This window comes from Mustela erminea, chromosome 3, assembly GCF_009829155.1.
Source record: "Mustela erminea isolate mMusErm1 chromosome 3, mMusErm1.Pri, whole genome shotgun sequence".
Lineage (NCBI taxonomy): Eukaryota > Metazoa > Chordata > Mammalia > Carnivora > Mustelidae > Mustela > Mustela erminea.
This window is the reverse complement of record NC_045616.1, coordinates 71,001,926-71,027,011: the sequence shown is the minus strand read 5'-3', so window position 1 is coordinate 71,027,011 and position 25,086 is coordinate 71,001,926. Positions and strand designations below refer to the sequence as shown.

The following is a 25,086-nucleotide window of genomic DNA, read 5'->3' as shown; positions in this document are numbered from 1 at the left end:
ATATTTATATATTATAACTTCTATGTATATATAATTGTCAATACTCTTTGAAATGTACACTTACTTTTTTCTAAAAGATTTTAGTTGCTTAGAGAGAGAGTGAGAGAGAGCACAGAGGGAGACCACAAAGGAGGGAGCTGATGTGGGGCTCGATTCCAAGACCCTGGGATCATGACCTAAGCCAGAGGCAGATACTTAACCGACTGAGCCATCCAGGCACCCCTGAAATGTATACTTATAATAAATGCATTTTGTCATATATAAATATCTCACTAAAATTGATTTTCAAAAAATCAAATAACTAACCCAGTGAAGAGTAAGTTATAAACCACTAATTTTTTGTTTAGCTCTTCAGTGTGGTCTTATAAAACTTGATTTTACCATGAAAGTATTCTATCCAAGCAATATTGTTTTCCTTCAAGATAATGTGTTGCTTTTCCTCAGTAATTTTTAAAAATCTAGCAAAATACGCTACTCACCAATATAGTTCTTCGACATGGCAACTTCTCTGACTTCAATATGAACAGAGCCTCTTGGTATCTGGACTACTTCCATGTAGCCTGAAACACAGAAGATAGCCAGGAATAAACAGCACGAGCAGCTTTGGTCAGAAAATGAGTGTTTAGTAACCATTCAGTAATAAGTTTCCTTGTTCTTCAAATCTTTCTTCGACTTAGCACTTTATAAATTATGCAATATGAGCAAATTCCCCTTTGCGTTCATGAACACATCTAGAGTATTTTTCTTTTTCTCTAAACTAGCTCAAGATAGTCTTTAAAGCCTCAACATGTATAATACTGGTTCATGTTTTTTTTCCTCAACACATGCTCCTCCCATCAATGCTCTGTGGGAATTCAGATCTGAGGGAAACATTGCTAAATGAAGTCAAGTAGAAAGGGAACAATATTTCCTTAAAATATCTTACATGGATCTATAGTTAATATTTAAGAGACTAAAAGCAACTTGGGGAAAAAACACTGTCTGCCTAAATAAAAAAAATTTTTTAAAAGGGGGTGGGAAAGAAATCAACTGTTTTGGCTATTCCCAGGACAACAGAGGTGTGAAGAAGAGTTCTCTCTACACACTCACCTCCTCTGGGCAACGAATCATTGAAGAACCCTTCGATGGCATCACATGTGCTTCCATCCCCTCCACAGACTCGACATCTATCTTCCCTAGCATCAGATCCCAAAATATTATCACAACCTACATGCTGAAAACAGAGAAGAATATTCAGTATGTCATAAAGAGGAACACTTGGAACTGTAACTAACCAAATAAATATAACTTATTCATTTATTTGTTTTTCCAGTAAAGGAAATCAAAACAGGAAGTATTTTCCTCTTTCCACTTTTTCCTTCCCAGTCTAGTAATTTCTTAGCTAACATTTCTCGACAAATAAGTTTAAAGGAAAAGAATTCCGATTCCCCAGGAATGTATGTCTGTATTTCTAACCTAGGTTTCTTTTTCATTTATAGAATCCATGCTCCAAATCTTAAAATATTATAATTTGTTGGCAATGGACTCTTACTTATACCTTTAATCAAGAAATGCAAGATTTGGGGCACTTGGGTGGCTCAGTTGGTTAAGCGACTGCCTTCAGCTCAGGTCATGATCCCAGGGTCCTGGGATCAAGCCCTGCATCAGGCTTCCTGCTCAGTGGGCAGCCTGCTTCTCCCTCTCCCACTCCCCTGCTTGCCTTCTCTCTCTTGCTGTGTGTCTCTCTCTGTCAAATAAATAAACAAAATCTTAAAAAAAAAAAAAAAAAGAAATGCAAGAATTAAGAAAAATACCATGTTGTCCTGTTGTCCTACATAGGGTTATAACAGCAGGAGTTGTGACTGAGCATTATGGTTTGACCTTTCTTAATCACTGATGCTTTTGGATATCCAATTGTTAGTGTCAAGGATTAGTTACGGAATTCAAAACAGGGTAAACCTTTAAAAATGAATACCTACTTCCACCAGCTGAATAAAATTGTCATAAAAACAAGGACAGGTAAGTATATGATCTTGGGAGCTGAAATTCTACCTTTCAGTTTTGCATTTAATCACAGAAATACAGATGTTTATATATTTTTGGTACATATTTTGGCATTTGAATTTGTATAATGACCTTTAGCCATTGATATCAGGCATGTGATCTCTGAATAAAACCTGTACCTTTGTCTTTGCTATCCCCCAGAATTTTAATACTGTCATAGAAATAACACACATGCACAGGATCATCCAGTATATTGAGAATCAAGTAGCCTGAAGGACAGAAACTTTCACAAGAAATTATGACACAAAACAGATAGTGTTTTTATCACTTCTTTCTCAGTTTCTGAGACTTAGTTTTGTGCTTCTCCTTAATATAAAGTAAAAACAAACAGTGAAAAAAGTTATGAGAACAGTGGTTTTTATGGCTTTTCTTATTATGGTTAAGTTTTATACACAGGTCTAGGAAAATAGCATGGATTTGCCCTTAAAATTCTCAACTAGTCTGGCTAATTCTCTAAAGAAAATGCTTTAGTAAGGTAAAGACTAACTCTATAATGAAAACCACTGTGCTTCAAATGCTTCAAAAAGAGACAAAGTAGGAGGAACATAGCTGTTTCACACTTCGAGGAAAAATTATGCTATGAAATGTATTAAACAACCTTCCAATGAAAACATGTGGTAGCCATATGAATATGAGCTAAATCCTTGTTCCCTCTCTCTTCCTATCATCTTTGTAATCTGTTTATAAACGTAACAGAATAACAGAAATTAAAGTCCAAAATATATTCAGAGTTCTAGCAATTACTACATACATAACTGGAACACCAAAATAAATCATATCTACATAATGTTTGAATATGAATAGGCTAGTCTACCTTTAGCGGTGTGTATTGTTAACCTAATTGGAAATTGAATTTCTCTAAAATGTAGCTCTCTTTATTAAAACTGAGCATAGTATTAATTAGGAGCGACCATCTGAGAAAAAAGACAAAAGTCTCAAAAGCCCCCCCCCCCCCGACCAAAGGAGTAAAATTCAAAATTGGAGCAACCTTGCATTCCCCATTGATACAGATATCCAGTGAGTCCGCATTGCACTGAGTCCCATCAATCACTGCAGGGGCACGTTCAGTGTAGAAGTTGTAACCTTCAGCCAAGCAATTTAATGCACAAGGTTTTACCCCACCTGGACAAATACAGCAGAAAAGAAATAAATGGAGTGGTTCTTTTAAGAAACAGTGATTCCATATTAACCACAGTAAATTTACAATTCATACAGACATCATTCACTCACTATATACCCAGATGTGTAGGTTTCTTCCCTCTTTTGCTAAAATTTGATATTTATTTTCATTGTTTATGCAACTTGACAGAAGATCTGTGGAACAGTTTTAAGGTTTAATATGTTCAGGTATTTCCAGTATATATTTAATAATATATTTTAGGTCAAAAGGGAACACAGTGGAGGTACCTGAATGTTGAAAAAAATGGATGAAATAAAAACTTTTAAAAAACTAAGTAAATAAAAGTTTGAGGCTTGGCACAATAACTTCATATAGCAAATGGGAAATTTCTACAACATTTGTCACTTATTAACTGAAGCTGATACAAAAACTCTACTTCAAGCAAGGATATGGTAGTTATTTAAAACAACAACAACAACAACAACGAAACAAAACCTCTAAATTACTACCCACTTTAAACAAACTGTATTCGATGAATGTGGCTTTAGTGTAGAGATAAGTTTTTATGAGATAAGCAAATCAAAGGTAAAATTAATTATAGCATTAAATTTGAATAATTCTTGTTACAAAATCAAAGATAATTACATATAGCATTAAACACGAATAATTTAAAAATACCTAATTTTATTTGTGAATAGAACTACATCATTTTCATTTTGTCACTGAAATTTGTATTTCTTAAGCTTGATTTGAAAAATAGGCATAAATAGTAGCAATTTAAAAAAACAAGCAGAGTAATATCATACTCTCATAGTATATTGGAAAGATGTAATATGTATTAATTTATTTTATTTGAAACATTGCATGAGAAAGTTACTTCTAAATATGTAACTACTGATTGAAATTATGACTTAAAAACACTTTATGTCCAACCTTCATTTGATGAAGTTTAAAATATTTTGCTTTTATTCTAATCATGCTGATAAAATTTCTTTTTGAAATAAAAAAAGATCATTTCTAACAATGAAAATAAGGCAGAAGGATAAAATGACATGCTTAATCTCAGTAGAAATTACAAATCTCATCGAAGGTATGTGAAATCAAAGAGACAAGCCAAATGAGTGATAGAGACAATGGTAAATTAGAAAGAACATTGCATTAAAAATCATTGTTATAGTTGATTGTTGTATAATGCAAGAAAATGGCCCAATATTGTCAAATACTGTTTTTTCATGAGAAGATAGAAACCTAGAGTTTTAAAATAAAAAATGTTTTTTGATAACTCACTCAAAGTTTTCAAAAATACTAGAGATGAAAACATCTATGTAAGTAAAGACTGGTTCCTGAACTGCCAGTTTACCTCCTCTGGCCTAAGTCCACGTTTGCTTCCATTTTCAATGTTTAGGTTATAGAACTTCTATATAATTTGATATGTTATTATTGGACTTAAGTTAATGATACCTTTTGCTCTCCTTACCGCAAACATAACAAGTAATAAGTAGAATAATTTCTTCCTAAACTGATAATCAACGTATTTATATTCATTTTTTCTAAGATTCTTATAAATAAACTTACTCTAAATTTCAATGAACTTTACAGGGATTTTTTTCATTACTATCCAGTATAGTTCTTTTCCCATTTTTTTTTTTACTGTAATGCTTTAGAATTTAATGTAGCTTTTTATGTGCCAGGTTTTAAAAAGGAAACATGAGTTTTGTTTACTCAATTCTAACATAATTTAATTATGTAAGGTAGCATTTGATATGTAGAACATATAAATACTATGGCAGTATTCCTTAGACTACTATACTATGTGATAATAATAAGAATACATTTCACCCTTTTTCATTTCAGAAGATGTGTTCAGCTTCCTCAGCTACAGAGAGGGGTTTTTTAGTTTTGTTTTAAAGTGGGATCCACATCCAGCATGGAGCCCAACACAGGTCTTGAACTCATGACCCTGAAATCAACACCCAAGCTGAGATCAGGAGTCAGACACTGAACCAGCTGAGCCATCCAGGCACTCCACTCAACTACAGTGAGTTTTCAGAAGAGGTACTGTTATTATTTTGAAAAGAGATTTAAGATGATTGATTCTCTAAACATTAGGTCACATCATTACCAGTTACCTTCAGTGAAAAGTGAAAGCTTTTATGAAGTGAAAGCTTATTATGAATTTAGGGTAAATTCACTAAGCTTAAAATTACCTAGATGCTGGGGGCACCTGGGTGGCTCAGTGGGTTGGGCCACTGCCTTCGGCTCAGGTCATGATCTCAGGGTCCTGGGATCGAGCTCACATCGTGCTCTCTGCTCAGCAGGGAGCCTGCTTCCCCCCCCCCTGCCTATCTCTCTACCTACCTGTGATCTCTCTCAGTCAAATAAATAAATAAAATCTTTTTAAAAAAAAAATTACCTAGATGCTAATTATTAAATCTGTAAATTATTTTTCAGATACTTCTTTTCTTCCTACAATAAGACAAAGCAATCCTAAATTTATAGCTACCTAATAAAAGCAATTTGAAAAACTTGCAAAAAAGAAAACAAAGCCATATAATAGAGTTTTTAACATATTTCTCCCAGTAACTGATAGAAGAACTACAGAAAAAAAAAAAATCAGAAAGAATATAAAAGATTTAAACAACACTAACAGCCAACTTGATGTGATGGATATCTATGGAACACTGTATCCAACAATTGCAAAAAACCCATCCTTTTCAAGTATAGATAGCACATTACCAACATAAACAATAAATGGTACTATAAAACAAATCTCAATTAATTTAAAAAATTTAAATCATACAGAGTATTCTTTGATAATAGTAGAAATTAGAAATCAATAACCAAAAAAATCTAGAAAATATCAAATAATTGGAAATAAAACTAACATAGTTCTAAATAAACCATATGTCAAAGGAGAAATCACAAAGTAAATGATAAAAGATTTTGAATTAAGGGAAATTTTTAAAAAAATCAAGTTTGGTAATACAGAAAAGCAAAATAAACCCAAAATTTAAAAATAATAAATAGAAGAGCAAAAACTAATAAAAGAGAAAAAAATAAAAGAGAAAAGTACTAAAGCCAAAAGTTGATTCTTTGAAAAGATTAATAAAATTAATAAACCTCAAGCAAGACTGATCAAGAAAAAGAGAGAAAACACATATTATCAATATCAGAAATGAAAGAGCATACGTCACTCAGAGCCTATAGATATTAAGCAGGATAGTAAGAGAATGTTATGATCAATTTTCTGTCAAGAAATGGTATATGGGAGTATCCCATAGTTTCTTGAAGACATAAAAATTTTTTTAAAATGTGAATAGCTCTTTATCTACTAAAGGAGTTGAATTTGTAACATTTTTTTTTCACAAAGAAAATACCAAGCCTGAGTGGCTTTAGTAGTGAAATCTATTCTAAAGAAGAAATAATACCAATCCTACAATCTCTTTGAAAATATACAGGGATTCTATTTCTAGAAGCCAGAGTAAATCTAATACCCAAACTTGTCAAACACAGGGCAGGAAAAAAAAATTGCAATTCAGAATTCCTTAAAATAAATAGATGAAAACACCCTTAACAAAAAATTAGAAACTAAATCCAATAACATATAAAAAGATAAAAAATCATTGCCACATGGGGTTTATACTAGAAATAAAAGGTTGGTCTGACATAAAAATCTATCAAACAATTCACCATATTAATAGAGCAAAGAAAAATAAATTTACTCATACATGTACAAATTGTACTGAAGAGCCAATCCAGTGTATTAAGGCAAGAACATGAATTAAAAGACATAACAATTGATACAAATTGTTTCTACTTCCAGACAACATAACTGCTTACCAAGAAAATCCTAAGCAATCTACAAAACAACTATTAGGACTAACAGTTGTTCTTAAGAGGACAACTAAGTAAATTTAGGAAGGTCACAGAATACAAATTTAATACACAAAAATCTATGTATTTTTGGATATTAGAGCAAGCAATTGAAAATGCTATAGTTTAAACTTTTATTTACAATAGTTGCAAAAAAAATTACTCAAAAATAGATTTAACAAAAAAAGCACAAGACCTAACACCTAAAACTACAAAACATAGCTGAGAGAAATTAAAGAAAACTTAAAGAAAATTAAAGAAAACATTAATCAATGGGCATATATATATATATATATATAGTTCATAAATTCACTATTGAATTCAATATTCAATGTTAAAATAATATTGTTAATTTATCAGTTCCTCTTCAACTATCTATAGATTCAACATGATAGCAATCATAAGCCCAGCATATTTTTCTGTAGTAATTAATAGCAATTCTAAAATTTAGATAGAAACACAAAGCACCTAGAATATCCAAAGAACTCTTGAAAAATAGATCAAAGTTGGAGGAACTTACACTCCCTGTGTCCAAGACTATGCATTTACAATAATTCAGTCAGTGTGGTGTCAGCATAGTACTGCTATCATTTCATTTCATTGCACATTGTAAACATTTCATTGTGCATTTCTATTGTTGACAAATAAGCGAAAGAAAATAGAATGGAAAGTACAAATACACATCATAACCCCAAATTATTTTTAGACTATAGATCCAAATATAAAGACCAAGACCATACAGCTTTTAGAAGAAAACATAAGAAAATATCTTCTTGAGTTGAGAAAGGCAAAGGCTTCTAAGACAGGACACTAAACACAATAACCATAAAAGGAAAAAAAAAATGAAAAAATAGCATTCATCAAAATTAAAATCTTAATTTTTAAACACCATTAAAAAAGTAAAAGGAGGGGCGCCTGGGTGGCTCAGTGGGTTAAAGCCTCTGCTTTCGGCTCAGGTCGTGATCCCAGGGTCCTGGGATCGAGCCCCGCATCGGGCTCTCTGCTCCGCAGGGAGCCTGCTTCCTCCTCTCTCTCTGCCTGCCTCTCTGCCTACCTGTGATCTCTGTTAAATAAATAAAATCTTTAAAAAAAAAAAAAAAAGTAAAAGGAAAGTCCAAAGATGTGAAAAAATATTCATGAAATTTATCTGATAAATAACTACTACTCAAGAATAGAAAGATAAATAACCAATTAAAAATAGACAAAGGATTAGAACAGTCACTTTACAAGTGTACCAAGAAGATTTATAAATGGTCAATAAGCACATAGAAATGTACTTGACATAATCAGTGATCAGAAAATGCAAATTAAAACGGCACTGAGACATTATTATACACCTACCAACAGAAGACTGAAAATACCAAATGTTGGCAAGGATGTGGAACATAACTTTCATATATTGTTGGTGGGATTGTAATATGGTACATCATTTTGGAAAAACATCTGGCAATTTCTTTTAAAGCTAAACTCACACCTCCCCTATTGCCCAGCAATTCCACTCCTAAGTATTTACCCAAGAGAAAAGAAAACATATGCTCACAAAAAAAATGCTACAAAAATGTTCACAGCAGCTTATTCAGAACAGCTGAGAACTAGAAACAACTCAGGTGGTCAGCCATCAATAGCAGGATGGGAAAACTGGTTTTTACGATGGAATGCTGCTCAGCAATAAAAAGGAATGAGCTATTCATATGTGCAATAACGTGGATGGATCTCAAAAACATTAGGCCCCAAATAGTAAATATGACATGATTTCACTTATATGAAGTTCTGGCACCAGCAAAACTAATATATGGTAAGGAAGAAAAATTTCAGAACAGGGTTGCCTCTTGGAAGAAATAGGTAGAGGCAGCTATTGACTGGGAAGCACTATGGGGACTATGAGAATTTTGGAGGTATGGTAATGTTCTGTACGTTAATAGGGTTTTGCAGGTGTGCGCATTTGTCGGAACTCGGGGAAAGTACGGTTAAGATTGTGCATTGCATTGTACATAATCTAACCGCTAAAACAGTAAGTAAATATTGAACTGTGGTTAATTTTATACATGTTGAAGTATTTAGAGGAAAGTATAGCAATGACTACAATTTACTTTGACACACATCAAAAAATTAATGGATTAATGGATGGAGAGATGACTAGACATGTAACAAAGTATATCATAATGTGAATGGTAGAATCTTGTCAATGTAAAATTATTTTAATATTGCTCTGTCGGAAAATTTTCAAGGCAAGATAGTAGAATAAAAAACAAACAATAGAAATTTTTTAAAAGTACATTCAATTTCTCCAAGAGAAAATTTTAACAAGATTTAATTTGTATTTTGGGAATACAAGAAAACTTCTGGTGTTTACTGAACAATTAGTGTTTGATACATGCCCAAATTATAGGGTACAAATGATCCCCAACACTAAAAAAGAATAATAAAGTCTACTGGAAGATCCTTGGCCTTTGACCAAGAAAGAATACAGGTTTTCCTGGCCACTTTTAACTTGATTTATATTGTTATAAGTTGTTTTCAGGGTGATAATTCTAAATATTTAGTGATTATAAATGGTTATAATGTAATATCCATTTATCCCAAGAAAGTCTCAAGAATTCAAAAGCATTATTTGGATTTATATCCTTTCTAGGACTTTTGTACCTTGTTAAATAGAATTAGGTTTTTATAAATGATCTCTGATCATTTTTACTAACATAAACTTTATTACAGGGAAACTGTATAGTACTATAAGCATTATCCTGCTTTGATTTGCAAACACTGATTTCTACTAGTATGTGTATGAATGTATGTGTGTGTTTGTATGTATTTATATATTCTTTTATATTTGCAAAGCTCTCAAGCATGATGAATGCTCTGCTGGTTATACATTACCTCCAGTATAGGGTTTCCAGTTATAATACTTTCCACGGAAAGGCATATTGTCAAAGTCTGCACACTGTTTCTCTCGAAAATCTCGGGCCCCCAAAGGACATGGCTAAAATAAAATAAAATCATAAATGGTATGATTGTTGAAAAATACTAAAACTAAGGGACATTGTCCCTAAAATTAAAATTGCCTGAATTCGTCACATTAGCTCACTGCCTGATGCTGTAGCTATAACTCTGGCATTTACTTTACATTTACTTATTCTACAGCAGTATTCAAACTGATGTGTCTGAATTATATCTTAGCCACAGAATAAATAACTGAAGTAATTTATATGAAATTAAGTGTCAGACAGTTTCCTTATAACTTTATAGTCAGATACATGTCAGAGTCCACTTTGCAATCAATCCATCAGGATTGTAAATACATATTAAAAACTAGATGAAAAAACTAAAACACAAAATCTCTTTTGGTAACATTATTTAAGGTCCAGTTGCCACAGCTACTCCCAGCTCTTCATTTTAAGGAATCAAGAGGCAGGTTTGTAACACAACATTCAGCTCTATTAACTGTGGTTTGGATCCCTACTACTATAGCTGTTTACTGTCTGGCCTTGACAAAAACCATATTTTAAGATGTGGAATGAACTGGGCAAATGCTAGTCCTCAAGTCTAAACACCTTCAAATTCAAGGAATTTGGATTTACTAAGATTTACATTTAATCTATGAACATCACGGAAAATAAAATACTGAACTGGTTAAAAACATCTGTATGTGTTGGGTGGGGAGCAGAGGAGGATGTTGAGAGGGTGAAGAGAAGGTTATTTGTTTTCTAAAAGTTTGGAATGTTTCATCTACCTGATTTTTTTAAAGAAGGAAAACCTTGCCAATGCAGCTAGGTCTAGATTCCAAATACCACAGGCCATCCTAAATTCAATCTTCAAATTCACAAAGAATTAGAAGTATAACCTTTCAGTGTTTGAGCAATATGACCTAATTTGACTTATCTTTTAGAGTTCTATAGCTGTAGCACCTAAAATAATCACTGCTTTTGATAAACTGATGGAAAAAATATCCTGCTCACATAAGGAAGAATAAAACAGGTCAGGAGATAAAATTCTTAATTGTGAATAAGTGATGAGTAGATTAAACTCTCAGAGATCAGTCAAGGACTTTTTACTGCCCTCCCTTGGATCTCTACATTTACTTTATATAGTTTCCCGAGGTTAGTATATTATAAATGGTCCTTTGAAGCATGTACAAAAACAACAGATCACAGTGTGCACATAGTCATATGGTCATCATTACTTCCTATATTTGGGGTTCAAATCTCTACCATATCAAGTCCAAAGACTCAAATTCAGGTGCCTGGGTAGCTCAGTTGTTTGAGCTACTGCCTTCAGCTCGGGTCACGATCCTGGAGTCCTGGGATAGGGCCCCGCATAGGGCTCCCTGCTCAGCGGGGGTGTGGGGAGGGTGGGGAGGAATGTGTTGGTGGTCTGCTTCTCCCTCTGACCTTCCCCCTCTCATGCTCACTTGCTCTCATTCTCTCTCTCTCTCAAATAAATAAATAAAATCTTTTTTTTTAAAAAGCCTCAAATTCTGAAAACAGCGTCAATAGGTCTACGTTCCATTGTGAGCCCCATATTATGATTTCTGCACATTAAAGTTTGACACGGCAATATCAAACCCAATGATTCTGCTTGTCAAATAACCCTTCTTGTCTTTTAAAAAAATGAAAAATGACTATTTAACATAGGCTACTTAGTGCATCATGCTGGACAGACACACTTCCGGGGTCTTTTGTTTCACCGCGTGCCAATCTTTGCATCAAAGAAAAGCCATTCTAGACACTTTTTCAGGGACTCCCATTCAAGGATGAAAGTGGTTGGTGGCTTTGCCATGTAGCAAGACTAATTTTTAAGCAAACATCATCAAAATTTTTAAAAAATACAGTTACTTTGAACTCTAACTACAAGTTTTCCAATAAAACTTAAGTATTTGTAAAGCACCAACCACTAAAACAATCATCAAAGCATGGCTTTCAGTCTAGCTGGAGAAATGGGACACAAATGGGAAAACAGCAGTGCTGTCTCAGGCAATGAGTGTACCACAGCACAGCACAGGTGGCCTATAGGTGCTCCATAAGGTAAAAGATCCATGTGTCACATGATTTGTGTAGGAGGAAAATCGTGAGTATAGCACAATTACAAGTATTATAAGTAATTATTTTTTATAATATTATAAAGTATTATAGGAATTGAGCTAGGTGAGAAAGAATATTTCTAGGGGGTTAAAACTATTAAGAAGGAAGTGAAGTAAAGCCATGGTTACAGGAAGGAGAAGTTCGTATGTTGGGAATAGTTCCATCGTAGACAAAAGAAATTTATGAAGTAATAAGAAAAGACGACATTTCATAGAAAACCACTGGTACATTAAAAAAGCCCCGAGTTAACAACTAAGGCATTATGAAGACTATTTACTTAAAAACAAACAAACAAAAAATCCCATTCTTGACTATCTTGTAACGAATCTCCTAAATACAGGCAAAGTGAAAAGTCCGACAGGAGGATATTATAGTTTAACAAAACACTTGGATAATATTTCATAAAATTTCTAATCTATATTCTTTCCTCTGATAACTACTCAGGGTCAACATAATAAAGATATTAACAATGACAACAGCTACTTAGTATTTACTAAGCATTCAGCAAGTACCCATTCTATGGTACACTATTCAGAAGCCTATAGATGTATTATCTATTTAATCTCTTTCAACACTCTTAGGCATTTGTAATTAATAATCCCTTTTACCGAGTACACTGGCTATAAACGTTTGCTTAGTGATAGTTTCAGGGTGTAAGGACACTCCTTCATCAGAATGGGAGCTTCCTTTGAACTCTGAATGTTACAGTAACAGCATAAAGTTTTAGCTCTGTTAAAATGTATAAGAACTTAATAGGAATAACTTGAGCTCCTGTCATTTCAGCTGCAACTTTCTTTTCTTTTCCAAACTACTTTTTCCTCATTTATAAAACAAGAGGGCTAACAGCAAAATTTTGGAGTGTGACAAACCTGGATTCAATTCTAACTTGGTCTTTTATTTAATTCATGGCTTTTAGCAATGCACTCAATTTTCCAAATCTCATCTATAAGCTAGGGATATACTAGTATTTACCTCCTAGGAGAGGATTCATGTGAACTGTTTAGCTCCGTACCTGGCATAGGACAGAAGTAAATAACTATTAGCAGCTGTTCTGGTCTTGGGTCTACGCATCTTAGATTCATTCCTCACCTTCTCCTGCTCTGCTCTGTATCTCTGGGGAATGAACTCTGCAAGCTCCATTTCCCAGTCTTCTGTGTCTGCTGACTTCTGACAATGATTCAGGCAATGAAGGCACTACTGGGGGAAGCCAGAGTATTTCTCTTTCTTTCTCTCCACCTCACCGCAGCACCATAGGCAGAAGAATCTTTTTGATTCCAACTTCAGGTAATAGCACCACACTTACCCCATCTCTCCCCTCTCTAGCCCTATCCTATGATTCTATCCTATAATTCCAGCATCTAGACTCCAATAAAACTACCCTCTTCTTTGGTCTCCCTGGACGGAGGGAGTGGTGGCATCTTCCTGTTGATGTTGATCTATGGGCTTGCCAGCATCTTCCAACATCTATTTAACCATTTTTTTCCATTAAAGTCCCTCTACTTAAATATTCAGAGAGGTTTATATTATTATGGTTGGAAATTTACTGATATAACAATCAAAAATAATGATTATGATGTTGATGAGGTATTTGGGAGACTGAATAGAGATTTATTTATTTCTATGTATTATTTTTTGCAGTTTATTGGTTAAGGGCAGAGGATGGCCAACGTTTTTTGTAAAGGGCCACATAGTAATATTTTAGACCTTGTATGCCATACGGTCTTTGTTGCAACTCCTCAACAGTGGCATTATGGTGTGAAAGAAGCTATAGGCAATATGCAAATGAAGGGTCAGTTCTGTGTTCCAATAAAATCTTATTTACAAAAAGAGGTGACAGGGCCTCCTGGAATTTTACCCTGATTTAAGATGGTAACATAATAGATACATATGTCCAGCAGCACTTTGAAGAATGATCAAATTCAGTGATTAATTTTTGAATCAATACAGAATCATATACTTCTAAGACTATTCTCTAATTTATAAAGGATGCTTCAATTTCCTCTACAATTATCCCTAAAGTGATCGTGCAATCTGTACAAGCATGTATAGAAAAATCAAATACTTTTCAGGTAGTTGCAATTATCAGATTCTTTCTTACTTTAAGCCCAAATCTATCTTCCTATAACCCTTTCTTCTGGATCTACACTGAACAATCTGATCCCTAAACGTAAGGCATCTAGACCTTGACGGCTTTCATATGAGCACATCATAAGCTTATCATTAGTCCTCTTAAAGCCAGCCATTAAGAACTGGCCTTAAATGTCTTTCTTCTGATCAGCAAATGTGTCACATATGATGTAAGCTCTGGAAATAAAGCAATAAAACAGATTAGGTCCCTGCTGTCAGGAGTTCATTCTAGTTAGAGGTGAGAAAGAAGAAAAATAAGGGGATTGCTGGTGAGGTGACAGGGAAGTACTTTTAAAATAGTATGGTCTTGGGGTGCCTGAGTAGTGGGTTAGGCCTCTGCCTTCAGCTCAGGTCATGATCTCAGGGTCCTGGGATCAAGCCCCCCATCAAGCTCTCCACTCAACAGGGAGCCTGCTTCCCCAACTCTCTCTCTGCCTGTGTCTCTGCTTACTTATGATCTCTCTCTCTCTGTGTCAAATAAATAAATAAAATATTTTTTTTTTAAATGGTATGGTCAGAGACATTCTCTCCAATAAGATAGCCCTTGAGCAGAGAGTTAGAAGAAACGGCGGGAGTGATTTACACATCAGTGAGAAAAGTAAATAGTAAATACAAAGGCCCTGAAACAAGAGTGTGTTAGGGAGGTTCAAGAATAGCATGGAAACTGTAGAAGACTTGATCCCATGCCTTTCTGTTTCTAGAATATCCCGACCAGTTCTGTTAGAATTTACCAGCTGTTCTGTTTTTCTGATTTCAATGTTTCCTTCAGTGAATGCTCTGAATTTGTGTTGATTAGAAATTAACTCAGTAGAAGTTGTATATTCTCATTCCAAAGGAAAAGAGTGACCAAAGAAAAGAATAATTTCTTAAGGAAAAATTACATAAAATATATTTTTTAAATTTTTTAATTTTTTTTTAGGAATAGTAGAGAGTTTAAAGAGTAATGCTTTTTAAATTGCTTAAAGGTAATAAATGCTGACACCATGCAAAAACAGTGGGCATAAGCAACCCAATTTTTTATGTAAAGCCTGACAGGTTTTCAGCCTCCTGGTGTTAACACTAATCAAGCATCCTCTCCATCTAAAAAGCAACCAGCAGGATCCCACATAAATCCAGAGCGCAAAGCTGCAGGTCTCAGCATTTTTAATCTTAGTATTTCCAAAGAAATAAAAAAATTAATACTAGCATCTTTATCAGCACATTTTTTTTTACAGAGATATGTATGTTATTAGCACATTCTCCAGACTATCTACACTTCCAATTACACTGATTGTTTAAAAGCATCTCTTTTTGACTAAACTTAATACTCTTTATTGGTACATAAACCTAAAAAAAAAAAAAAGATAATTCATTGGGGCATAAAAGTTGCTATAGAAAGAAATCTCAGCTTCCGCTGACAAACTTTGTAGTGGCATTTCTATTACTGGGTTTCTAATCCTTGTTTTGTCCCAAAGAATAGGGTGACCTTGGCAAGCTGCAGAAGGCTTTTGTGCCTTCTCTCTTTCTTTTGCAAAATACACCCAAAATGCCACTTAACTTCAAGAGAAATACGTCCCAAAATGTCTTACAAAAGAGGACAATTCCATAAATACTGTGTTGTGTCTTCTTATCTCTAATAAAGTGTGAGAAGAAAGCTGAGCAAGAAAATTCTTTTTCCCCTTTCCCATTCCTTTCTTCTTCATAAAGGAGATAGGCAGGCTGGAAGGAAGCAAGGATTTCTATGGCCTCATGTAAAATTGCAAAATGAGCAAAACTGGCATTATTCTCCTACTTCTTTTCTCTATTGCCCTTTTCACCTTCTGCTGCTTCTTCCTTTCTTGTTCCCACACTAAACGCACGTTTGCTTCTTCACCATTACACTAGACAACACTTCAAAACTCCCCAAATTTAATTTTCCTCTTCCTCTCCAGGATGGCAACATACTCTTAGCTGGCTATACCCTATTAGTTTCAGGAGCATAAGCAGAATTTAAATTCCAGCACCTGATCAGCTTAGCAAGTCACGACGTACTTGACATGGGACTGCGAAGAAAGGACATTTTTATTTGTTTATCCAAACAGGCATCACTAAGTCATGCAATGACACAAGGCTAACAAAGTCCTTGCTTCCACACCTTCTCTTAGAAGTTGCAAACAAAATTCCTGATTGCCCAGTTATCAGGTATTGTATGATTATCTCACTAAAGTTAAACGTAGTATCCAGTGAATCGTCTCAACCAGCTTTTGATTGAATCTTATCTTTTCTCTCCAAAATGTTTTCTGATTCTTTTGTAGTTTCACTGAGTATTTACTTAAAAAAAAAAAAAAAAGAAAAAGAAAAAGAAGCCTGCTAAACCTGTATTTGTCTAGGCAAACTAGAATCTAGCAGTTCTTTTGATACCATAGTCTTCTATGCAAGTTTTCAGACTTAAATCTATTTCTGTATAGCCTGAATTTAACTAAAATGCTATCTGTCCATAATATAAACCTTTCCCCTAGTCTTTGAAAACGTTAGGCAACAAACATTTATTTTGTAATTTTTAAAACATCCCTTTTAAAAACAAAGCAAACAAGCAAGCTCTATTCTGTGCTTAAAAGCTAGTCCTTATTTTTCAAAACGTGATGCACACCATAGAATTCATACTAACCTAAAGATTAATGACACTTGCTCCTGTTACTTTTTTGCCATATATAGTAGTATAATAAATATTCTGTAAAATATTTATAAAAAATCCAGTGTTTGACACATAATCTGTTTCCTAATTATAACTTGGGACATGGTTATAATGCTGTTATGGATCAACTCTGTACCTTGTTATCACTTACCCCACACCTCTCCCTGGGGGCAAGGTCTGTAGTTTCAGAATGTTCTCAGCTATCTGGTTCTGCTGCAGGGTAAGGTTAGACTGGAAGTAAGACAATGCCAAAGGTGACCAAACTCTTTCAGAGACGCTTACCTTGCCACACCCACCTCCCAAGGGCTCTGTCTACTACAAGAGCACTAAATCAGTACTCAGAAATCCCACGCCTGTCTCATTCCCTTCCATGGTACTAGCCTATTGCTCAGATTTAGTACTTCATTTTAAAACACTTAAAAAAAAAATACTTGTTCATCCTCTTTATAAAAGTGATTTGAAGATATAATGAGGTTATGTATGAAAGTACTTTGTAATCTGCTCTGAAACAAAAATGTCCATAATATTATCTACACTCTGTTCAGTACAGATGAAGTATTAGGAAGCAGCACCGAACGTTCTACATGTGTGTTTACATCTTTTATTTCTCAAACAGCCCTGCAAGTTGGATGTAATTATACTCAATATAGCAGTTCCCAAAGGTTTAGTTATTTTGCCAAGACCAAACAGCAACAAGGGTTACAGTCAGCATTCAAACTTAAGTCAATCTGAATCCAAAATCGATAACGTTTTCTACTACAATCCTATCATGAAATATAGGCTATATTTCTCCACAACCAAAGGAGTATCACCTCTTAATGACTGTAAGTAAGGTCTTGAAGAAGAAAAAAAAATGCAGAAAAGCATGCCCCTCTAGAATAGCTGACTAGGGGCACCTGGGTGGCTCAGTGGGTTGGGGCCTCTCCCCCCCAGCTCAGGTCATGATCGGGGGTCCTGGGATTGAGCCCTGCATCGGGCTCTCTGCTTAGCGGGAGCCTGCTTCCCCCTCTCTCTGTCTCCGCCTGCCTCTCTGCCTACTTGTGATCTCTGTCTGTCAAAATAAAAAAAATTAAAAAAAAAATAAAAAAGGCTGACTGAGAAAATACCTAAGAAAATACTACAGAATCTATGCTTAAATTTTTGAACAGACCACAGATGACCTAGCAACCCTTCTGAGTCTATAATTTTTTTTTAATAGTCTTGATGTGTAAGATAAAGGAGGAGATGTGATGTTTAAGATGCAAGATAAATAAGACTTTCCATCTCAGCCTGAGTGAAGCTTAGGTATTTCACAAGCAGTTTTACCCTAGTTGTCCAGGTTGCTTTTACACAACCAACCTGAACAATGGAAATCTGAGTAAGGTGGAAGGGCACACACTGACCTGCAATCTCCAGGCTGAATACAAACAGCCTATTTAGGCAACCCACCTCCAAATATTTATAAGCCATATACCTACACCCAGACACAGGTATCAAAAAAGGAAAGTTCCATACATTCCCATACCTCCTCACCTTCCCTCTTTAACTGCAACCCCCCCCCACTGCCTCTTGGCAGACAGTCTCTGCTTTTCTCTGCTTTGCTGTCCTTTGTGGTATATGCCTCTCCCTCGTGGTATATGTGATAAACTTCTACCTCCTTTGTTCTGTCTTGGGTGAATTCTTTCACTACCAGCGCTGCCAGCCTCCACCTAATCTGATCACCCCACACTGGTCACATTATCAAGCAGCAAATCATAAAAAACATACAATAGGAAAAGGAAGGATTTTTTTTTTTCCTTTGGTTTTGGAGAGTTAGCTAAGGAAAAACAGGAAATTCTTTTTGGAAATGTAGATATGTCCTTTATTATGGCATTATGATTTCCATAAAATTCTGCTCTTCAAACCAAAATCTTACAAGGGCAACGTCTATTATCTATTAGATTAGCTTATGATCTAAAATATCCTATGGGCGCCTAGGTGGCTCAGAGGGTTAAGCCTCTGTCTTCAGCCCAGATCATGGTCTCAGGGTCCTGGGATAGAGCCCTGCAGTGAGCCCTGCGTCGGGCTCTCTGCTCAGCGGGGAGCCTGCTTCCCCCTCTCTCTCTGCCTGCCTCTCTGCCTACTTGCAATCTCTGTCAAATAAATAAATAAAATCTTTAAAAAAAAATCCCATTGTAGTTGCTATTTTAATGGTGAGATTGAACTTCATCCAATTCTACTCTATATCTATAAAACAGCTGCTGGTTTCTCAATAACTTCAAGATGAAAATCATTTTAATTTGTTCCTGCTATAGCTATTGTCTTTATATGCTGTTCTGTCCTAGAGACAATCATAGAGATGTCAAAGAAAGAGTCCTTGTCCAGTTGTTTCTGAAGACTTCTGGGGTGACCAATGATGATGACCTAGGGAACAAACTGCCTGTCTAACACATCCTAATGCAGATAATCAGCTTCAGAGTTTAAAGTGTGAATACCTTTGGTCTCTAGGCTAATTAAATTGCTGTTGAGACTGGTCAGGCCAATTTTACAGCTGGATACAATTTTCTATTTTTAAATTTTTAAAGATTAAGATTCTTTTCTTTATAAGTTGCCTCTTCTATCTCTGGGGATCTTTTTCTTTCCAACTGGGGTAAATGGGACAGGAAATAATGGGAACATGAGCTTTCTACTAGAGAGCTCTTGTCTTTCTACCACTCCTCCATCCTTCAAATGTCTGTGGTGGGAATTAAATCAGCATTGGGGAGAAGGTGTGGCTGTCTTGTTTTTGTGCTAGACACTTTTTAAGACTACTTGGCCTACAAAGTTTCTTAGTTTTAATTTTCCTCTAACTTAAACAAAAAGAGTACTGTCAGCCTTGCATGCATCCATCTGATTCACTAGTGTGGAGATCCTTGTAGGAGTATCAAACTTCAAAATAGCAAAGTGTTCTTTTGTGATATATCTCCTTTTGTTGTCGCTATTAGACATTATGAAACTTAGAACTGATAGTGTTTGCTTGTTTACTCAGGTCTCGAAGAAACTCAGAGGCCCATCTTAATATGTAGAAGGAACTTATGGTACATGTTTAAGGTATTGATCCCAACGAAATATTATTTTCCTTTTCCTTGGATTTTCTAATTTATTCTATTTTTCACTTATGATTTTAATGAAGCTAATCCAACTTTAATCAGTGAGTACTGACTAATAATGTTAAATAATTATGATATATAAAAAGTGAGAATGAAGTAATAATCTATAGTACTAGCTGGCCAATGACAGAAATGAGAAGATCAAGACTGCTATACTACATGAGAAACTGACAGGCTATGAGGAATGGGTTGTAAGATTTTAAAAGGAATGTAAGTAGACTCTATCAAACACATGTGAATCAGACTAACATCTCCTAGATTTTCTTTTCTTTTTCTTTTTCCTTTTTTTTTTCCCCAGGGAGAGAGAGTGCGCGTGTGCCTGTGTGCATGAGCTAACATGAGCAGGTCCTGGGGGTGGGAGGCTGAAAGTGGGAGGAGGGGCAGAGGGAGAGAGACAATTTTAAGTAGACTCTACATGGGGCTCAATCCTAAAACCCTGAGATTATGACCTGAGCCAAATTCAAGAGTCGGGCACTCAACCAACTGAGCCACACATAGATTTTTAAATTTTTTTTTTATTGTAATGAACATTCTGAGCATAAATTAAATAGCATAGAGCAAACCTCAAAGATTCATAAACAGGTACTCCTGCCATTTGACTGCTTAACATGATCTCATTGTGCACAAAGATTTGAAAATCTTTCCAGAATCATTTGAATTTATTCTTTATTCTCTATTTAAGTCTCAAGAAAAGCTCTTGGATCACAAATGACAAACCAAAATTATGCTTATGAATTGCTTCCTAGTTTTTGACTGTCAATTTGATTTTAACTAATTGTAAGAGATTTTCCTAGATATTATTTACAGTGTCATGAAATATGATGTGCATAGTATTAAATGATGTCAAAAATGCACTTAGGTTGGAGACTGATCTAATAAAGATAAGTATACTCTTGGATCCCTTAAATTAGGGTAGCTTGTACATAACAGACACCCAGCCAATACAGAGGGAAAAAAGACCATTTAAACAATTGCACATTTAGGAAAAAGTTTCAAGATTAATTTAAAGAATACAACACAATAGCCCTATAATGTTTCCACAGTAACACCCATTCTGTGCTTGCTGGAACACACTGAAGTTTTCTTGCTTGCATGACTCAATCTTAACTACAATCAGTTCACTCTCCATGATTTATTGTTAAATTCTCTTGTCTTATAATAGAAATTTTTAGAATAGATTTTTTAAAATATAGGAGTTTCTAGTCTAATATGACACATACATTCTTGAAAAACCTTTTTCTGCAAAATTGCACAATAAAAATAACAGGCATATGAAAAAATGTGTTAGAGGCAGACAGATCAGAGACAGGACACTAACAAAAACAATAGCAATTCTAATAAAATACTACCACATTTTAAAAAATACATGGCAAATTCCTAACAAGGGACTACTGGAGTAAACAGGACTTTATCTCCTCCTCCCACAAAAAGTGAAATAAGTTAATAAGCAAGGGTTGAGGATGCTGAGTTACAGAGACCAGAGGCCAATGTACAAAGAACAGGAAGAAACACATGATAAGGACTCTATGACAAAGCATGAGGACTCACTAGCAAAAAGGAGAATGTGGGATGAAGGGTCATCACATACACAACAATTTTCCTCTACCATTCAAGCTATATCGATATAGTTTGACTTTAATCGCTGTATCACTTAGTGGCAAATAATAAGGCACAAAATGACTCAGTCACTTACGAGCTATTTTGTGATGCCGAGGCAAAGTTGTAATAGAACAAATTATACCAAAACTTTAAATTAGCATGTTTTTTCTGGATTTTTGTTGAAAGAATAAAAATTTACAATATCTCAGCAAGCCAACTCACTGCCCAGGAGAAGAACTCTCAGAATGGGAAGAAAATATAGTTAAATTAATGGATCTGGTACATACTCAGTAAATGTACTACTACCACTACTACTTCTGTTGCTGCTACTTCTACTAGTAAAGATAGGAAGTAAAAAAGCTCCGAGCAGACATGTATGGTGTACCCAGGATCTGTCACTCTCTACTTTATTGCTAACAGAATTCTGCTTTATGCCCAGGAATCTACGTTTCAGGAAAGGTGACCTTAACCTCATTTTAGGGGCAAACTTGGATTAGTCTAAACCAATTATGGTAATCCCATTCTTTTTGCCCATGACTGGTTTAAAATGGGTATGTGGTCTCCAGGCCAATAAAATACGAATGAAGTCTGCCAAGCGAACAAGAGAGGAGCTTTGGTAAGTGCTTTCCTAATAGAGAGGAAAGAGACACAATAGTGGTTTATCTTGTCTTTTCCGCAGAACATTGTCAGGACAAAGGCACTTTAGGTGTTCTGATGCTCCACTACCATTTTTGAAGTCCCCTTTCTCAAAGAATTTAGCCTTCAGGAATTTCCCTATCTTGTCAGTTATTTGCGGATTTTAAAGTGATGTTTTAAAACATGCTTATTCAATAATTTTTAAAAAGAGTTCTGTCAGAATAATTTACTCTATCTTTACCAAAAATGGAAATATTCTACATTTGTTTCCAAAATGAGCTAAGATTGATTTGTTTTGAGAACTTTAGATATAATATTTATAGTCTTCTTTATAACAATTATTTTTCTACTGAAGAACTAGACTATGCAGCTCAATGCTATCTAACACGGCCATTGTGAGCAACATGTTGCTATAAAATTTAAATTAATTAAATTTAAAAGTTTGGCTTTTCATTTACACTAGCCACATTTTTTCTTTTTCTTTTCTTTCTTTTTTTTTTCTTTTAATTAAGTAGCTCCACACTTTGCATGGATCCCAACGAGGGGTTTGAATTTATGACCCTGAGATTGAGACCTGAGGTGAGATCAAGAGTCAGACACTTAACTGACTGATCCACTGAAGCCCCCCAACACCAATCATTTTCAAGTGCTTAATAGCTAATTTGGCTACTGGCCTCCAGTTTGGACAGCGCATATGTAAAACATTTCTATCAATGAAGAAAGTTCTCCTGGACAGCGCAACTAGATTATGTGTTCTGAAAGTTTAAATTTTCATACATTAGATTACACTTTAAAATCCCAACCTTAAAAACTTATGCTGAGACAGTTTTATTAACTTAGCATGAAACTAAATTTCAGTGTGATAATTGAATAGTCTCATATTTTCAACTAGTAGAGTCTAGATTGGTGAAAAAAATTGTATTTCCATGATATTATGTTGATTGTATCATTTGCTGAAAGCTGAAACCAAAGACAAAGCTGGTAATAGAAATGTCAATCCACCAATAGCAAGTTCTACAATTTGAGCGTCTAAAACAAAGTTCAGGGGTAAAAACCAACAAGACTGATATGTCTAGTACTTTTTTTCTCATTTACTTATCATACATTATTCATATTATAGTACCTATCTTATTAAGGTGGAAATATGTGCCTGCCCCTATAATTACATAACAGAAACAGATATGAATTGAGACATAGGTTTGCCTTTCTCATTCCTACCGAACACAGTCTGATATACAGTAGATACTCATTTATTCTACCCTTACATAAGACTTCTATTCTTCTAAAATTCAGGCTATATCACCCAAATCACTATCTGGCTTCATCATTCCTATTAACCTCATCATGGTCATTTTCTCTCATTTATTAAGGGGTCTGATACCCGGTTCACAGTCTAGGCTTTAACATCATCCTGAGTGGCCTCAGGATGTGACCTCATCTGCATAGAAGACTTCCCAAATTGCCCAACCTTGAAGATCTTTGAACTCCTTCATCTCTGCCCAAAGCTAGGCACGCATTCCCTTGGTCACACTGAAGATTTCTCGTCATTGAGAAGAGTCTCACTTGTCATATATGAAATCCAGTACATTTCATTCTCTGATCCCAACTCCTTCTATCTCCCTCACCCTGTTTCTTTTACTACATTGGTTCTTATGAATTTTTGAATTTAGGTCCTTAATTTTCTCCTCCTAGCCCTCTTTAGACTCCACTGCCAAGGCAGACTGCATGGCTCATCACTTCAGTCATTCCCAACAGTACCCTTAAATTCTTTCTGAACCATTTATTGTTCTGTTGTAGTCTCACTTTCTCCAATCCATTCTCATATAAAGTATAAATCTGAGGCTAAGTTTTTGAACAGTGTCTTACTGCCTCAGTAAAGATCATGCTGTTTAACTTACAAGCCTTGCATTTAATTTTCCTTCTACCTAGAATGCTTCATTGTTGTTTTCTTCTTTTCTGTTCAGCTCCTATTTGCCCTTCATATCTTTACTTTCTTATGGGAAGAAATCCTAAATCCTTAATTAGGCTATGTGCCTATTCTATGTGCTTTTATAGCATCCCATACTTATTCCAGCATATCATGTATTTATCACTCTGAGCGGTGATTATCTGCATTTAACTGATTTCCCAGGAAATTGTAAGATCCTTGAGAGTAGATGGTCTTTCTTACTCTAGAACAGTCTGAGATATAGTAGGCATTCAATGGTTTGTTGAATGAATGAATAAATAATGCTGATATCTTGAAATGATCATTGTAATTGAAGTCACATGTTGTTACTTCTATGTTACATGCAAATGTAACATGGAAGTAAATATGATCAATAAGCTACAGAGTATAAGTGTGTATGGGAGAAACAGAGCAGGGTAAGAAAGATTAGGAGTCTCAAGGTTGTAGGGAGTAGGGAAAGTCGCAATTTTAAATATGGTACTCAGGCTAGGCCTCACTGAGGTGGTGACAGTTGAATAAAGGTTAGGTAAGAGAGTAAGTCATGTAGATATTTTGCGAGAAGAGTATATAAGATAAAGGAAATGGGCAATGCTAAAGCCCTAAGGTGGGAGCATGCCTGGTATGTACAAGGAAGGAGGCCCACATGGCTGGAGCATGGCTATTGAGGAAAAATAGTAAGTGATTAGTTCAGAAAAGTAATGGAGGGCTAGATTGTATCGTCTTTGCAGGACTTTCTAAGGACCTAATGCTAAGACATGAGTCTGGAATCCATGAAAGAAATCTGGGCCAAAAATATAGATTTGGGTGCCAAATGACATATGAATGCTATCGAAGGCAATGAAACTGGATGAGATCACCAAGGAAATGAATACTGATAGTGCACAAGAAAGGGGCAAGGACTAGGT

At 35.0% G+C, this 25,086-nt stretch overlaps 1 protein-coding gene across 5 annotated transcripts in view; it reads right to left on the bottom strand.

Moving 5' to 3' along the window:
• Window positions 1-25,086, bottom strand: part of ADAMTS6 (ADAM metallopeptidase with thrombospondin type 1 motif 6) — a 313,953-nt gene that overhangs the window by 76,309 nt on the left and 212,558 nt on the right. For all 5 annotated transcript variants that reach the window (XM_032336137.1, XM_032336135.1, XM_032336134.1 and 2 more), the window contains 4 exons: window positions 9,911-10,013; window positions 3,032-3,165; window positions 1,090-1,213; window positions 480-560 (listed from right to left, as the gene is read on the bottom strand). In XM_032336137.1, the coding sequence (XP_032192028.1) occupies window positions 480-560; window positions 1,090-1,213; window positions 3,032-3,165; window positions 9,911-10,013 (442 nt within the window). The remainder of the gene's footprint in view (window positions 1-479; window positions 561-1,089; window positions 1,214-3,031; window positions 3,166-9,910; window positions 10,014-25,086) is intronic.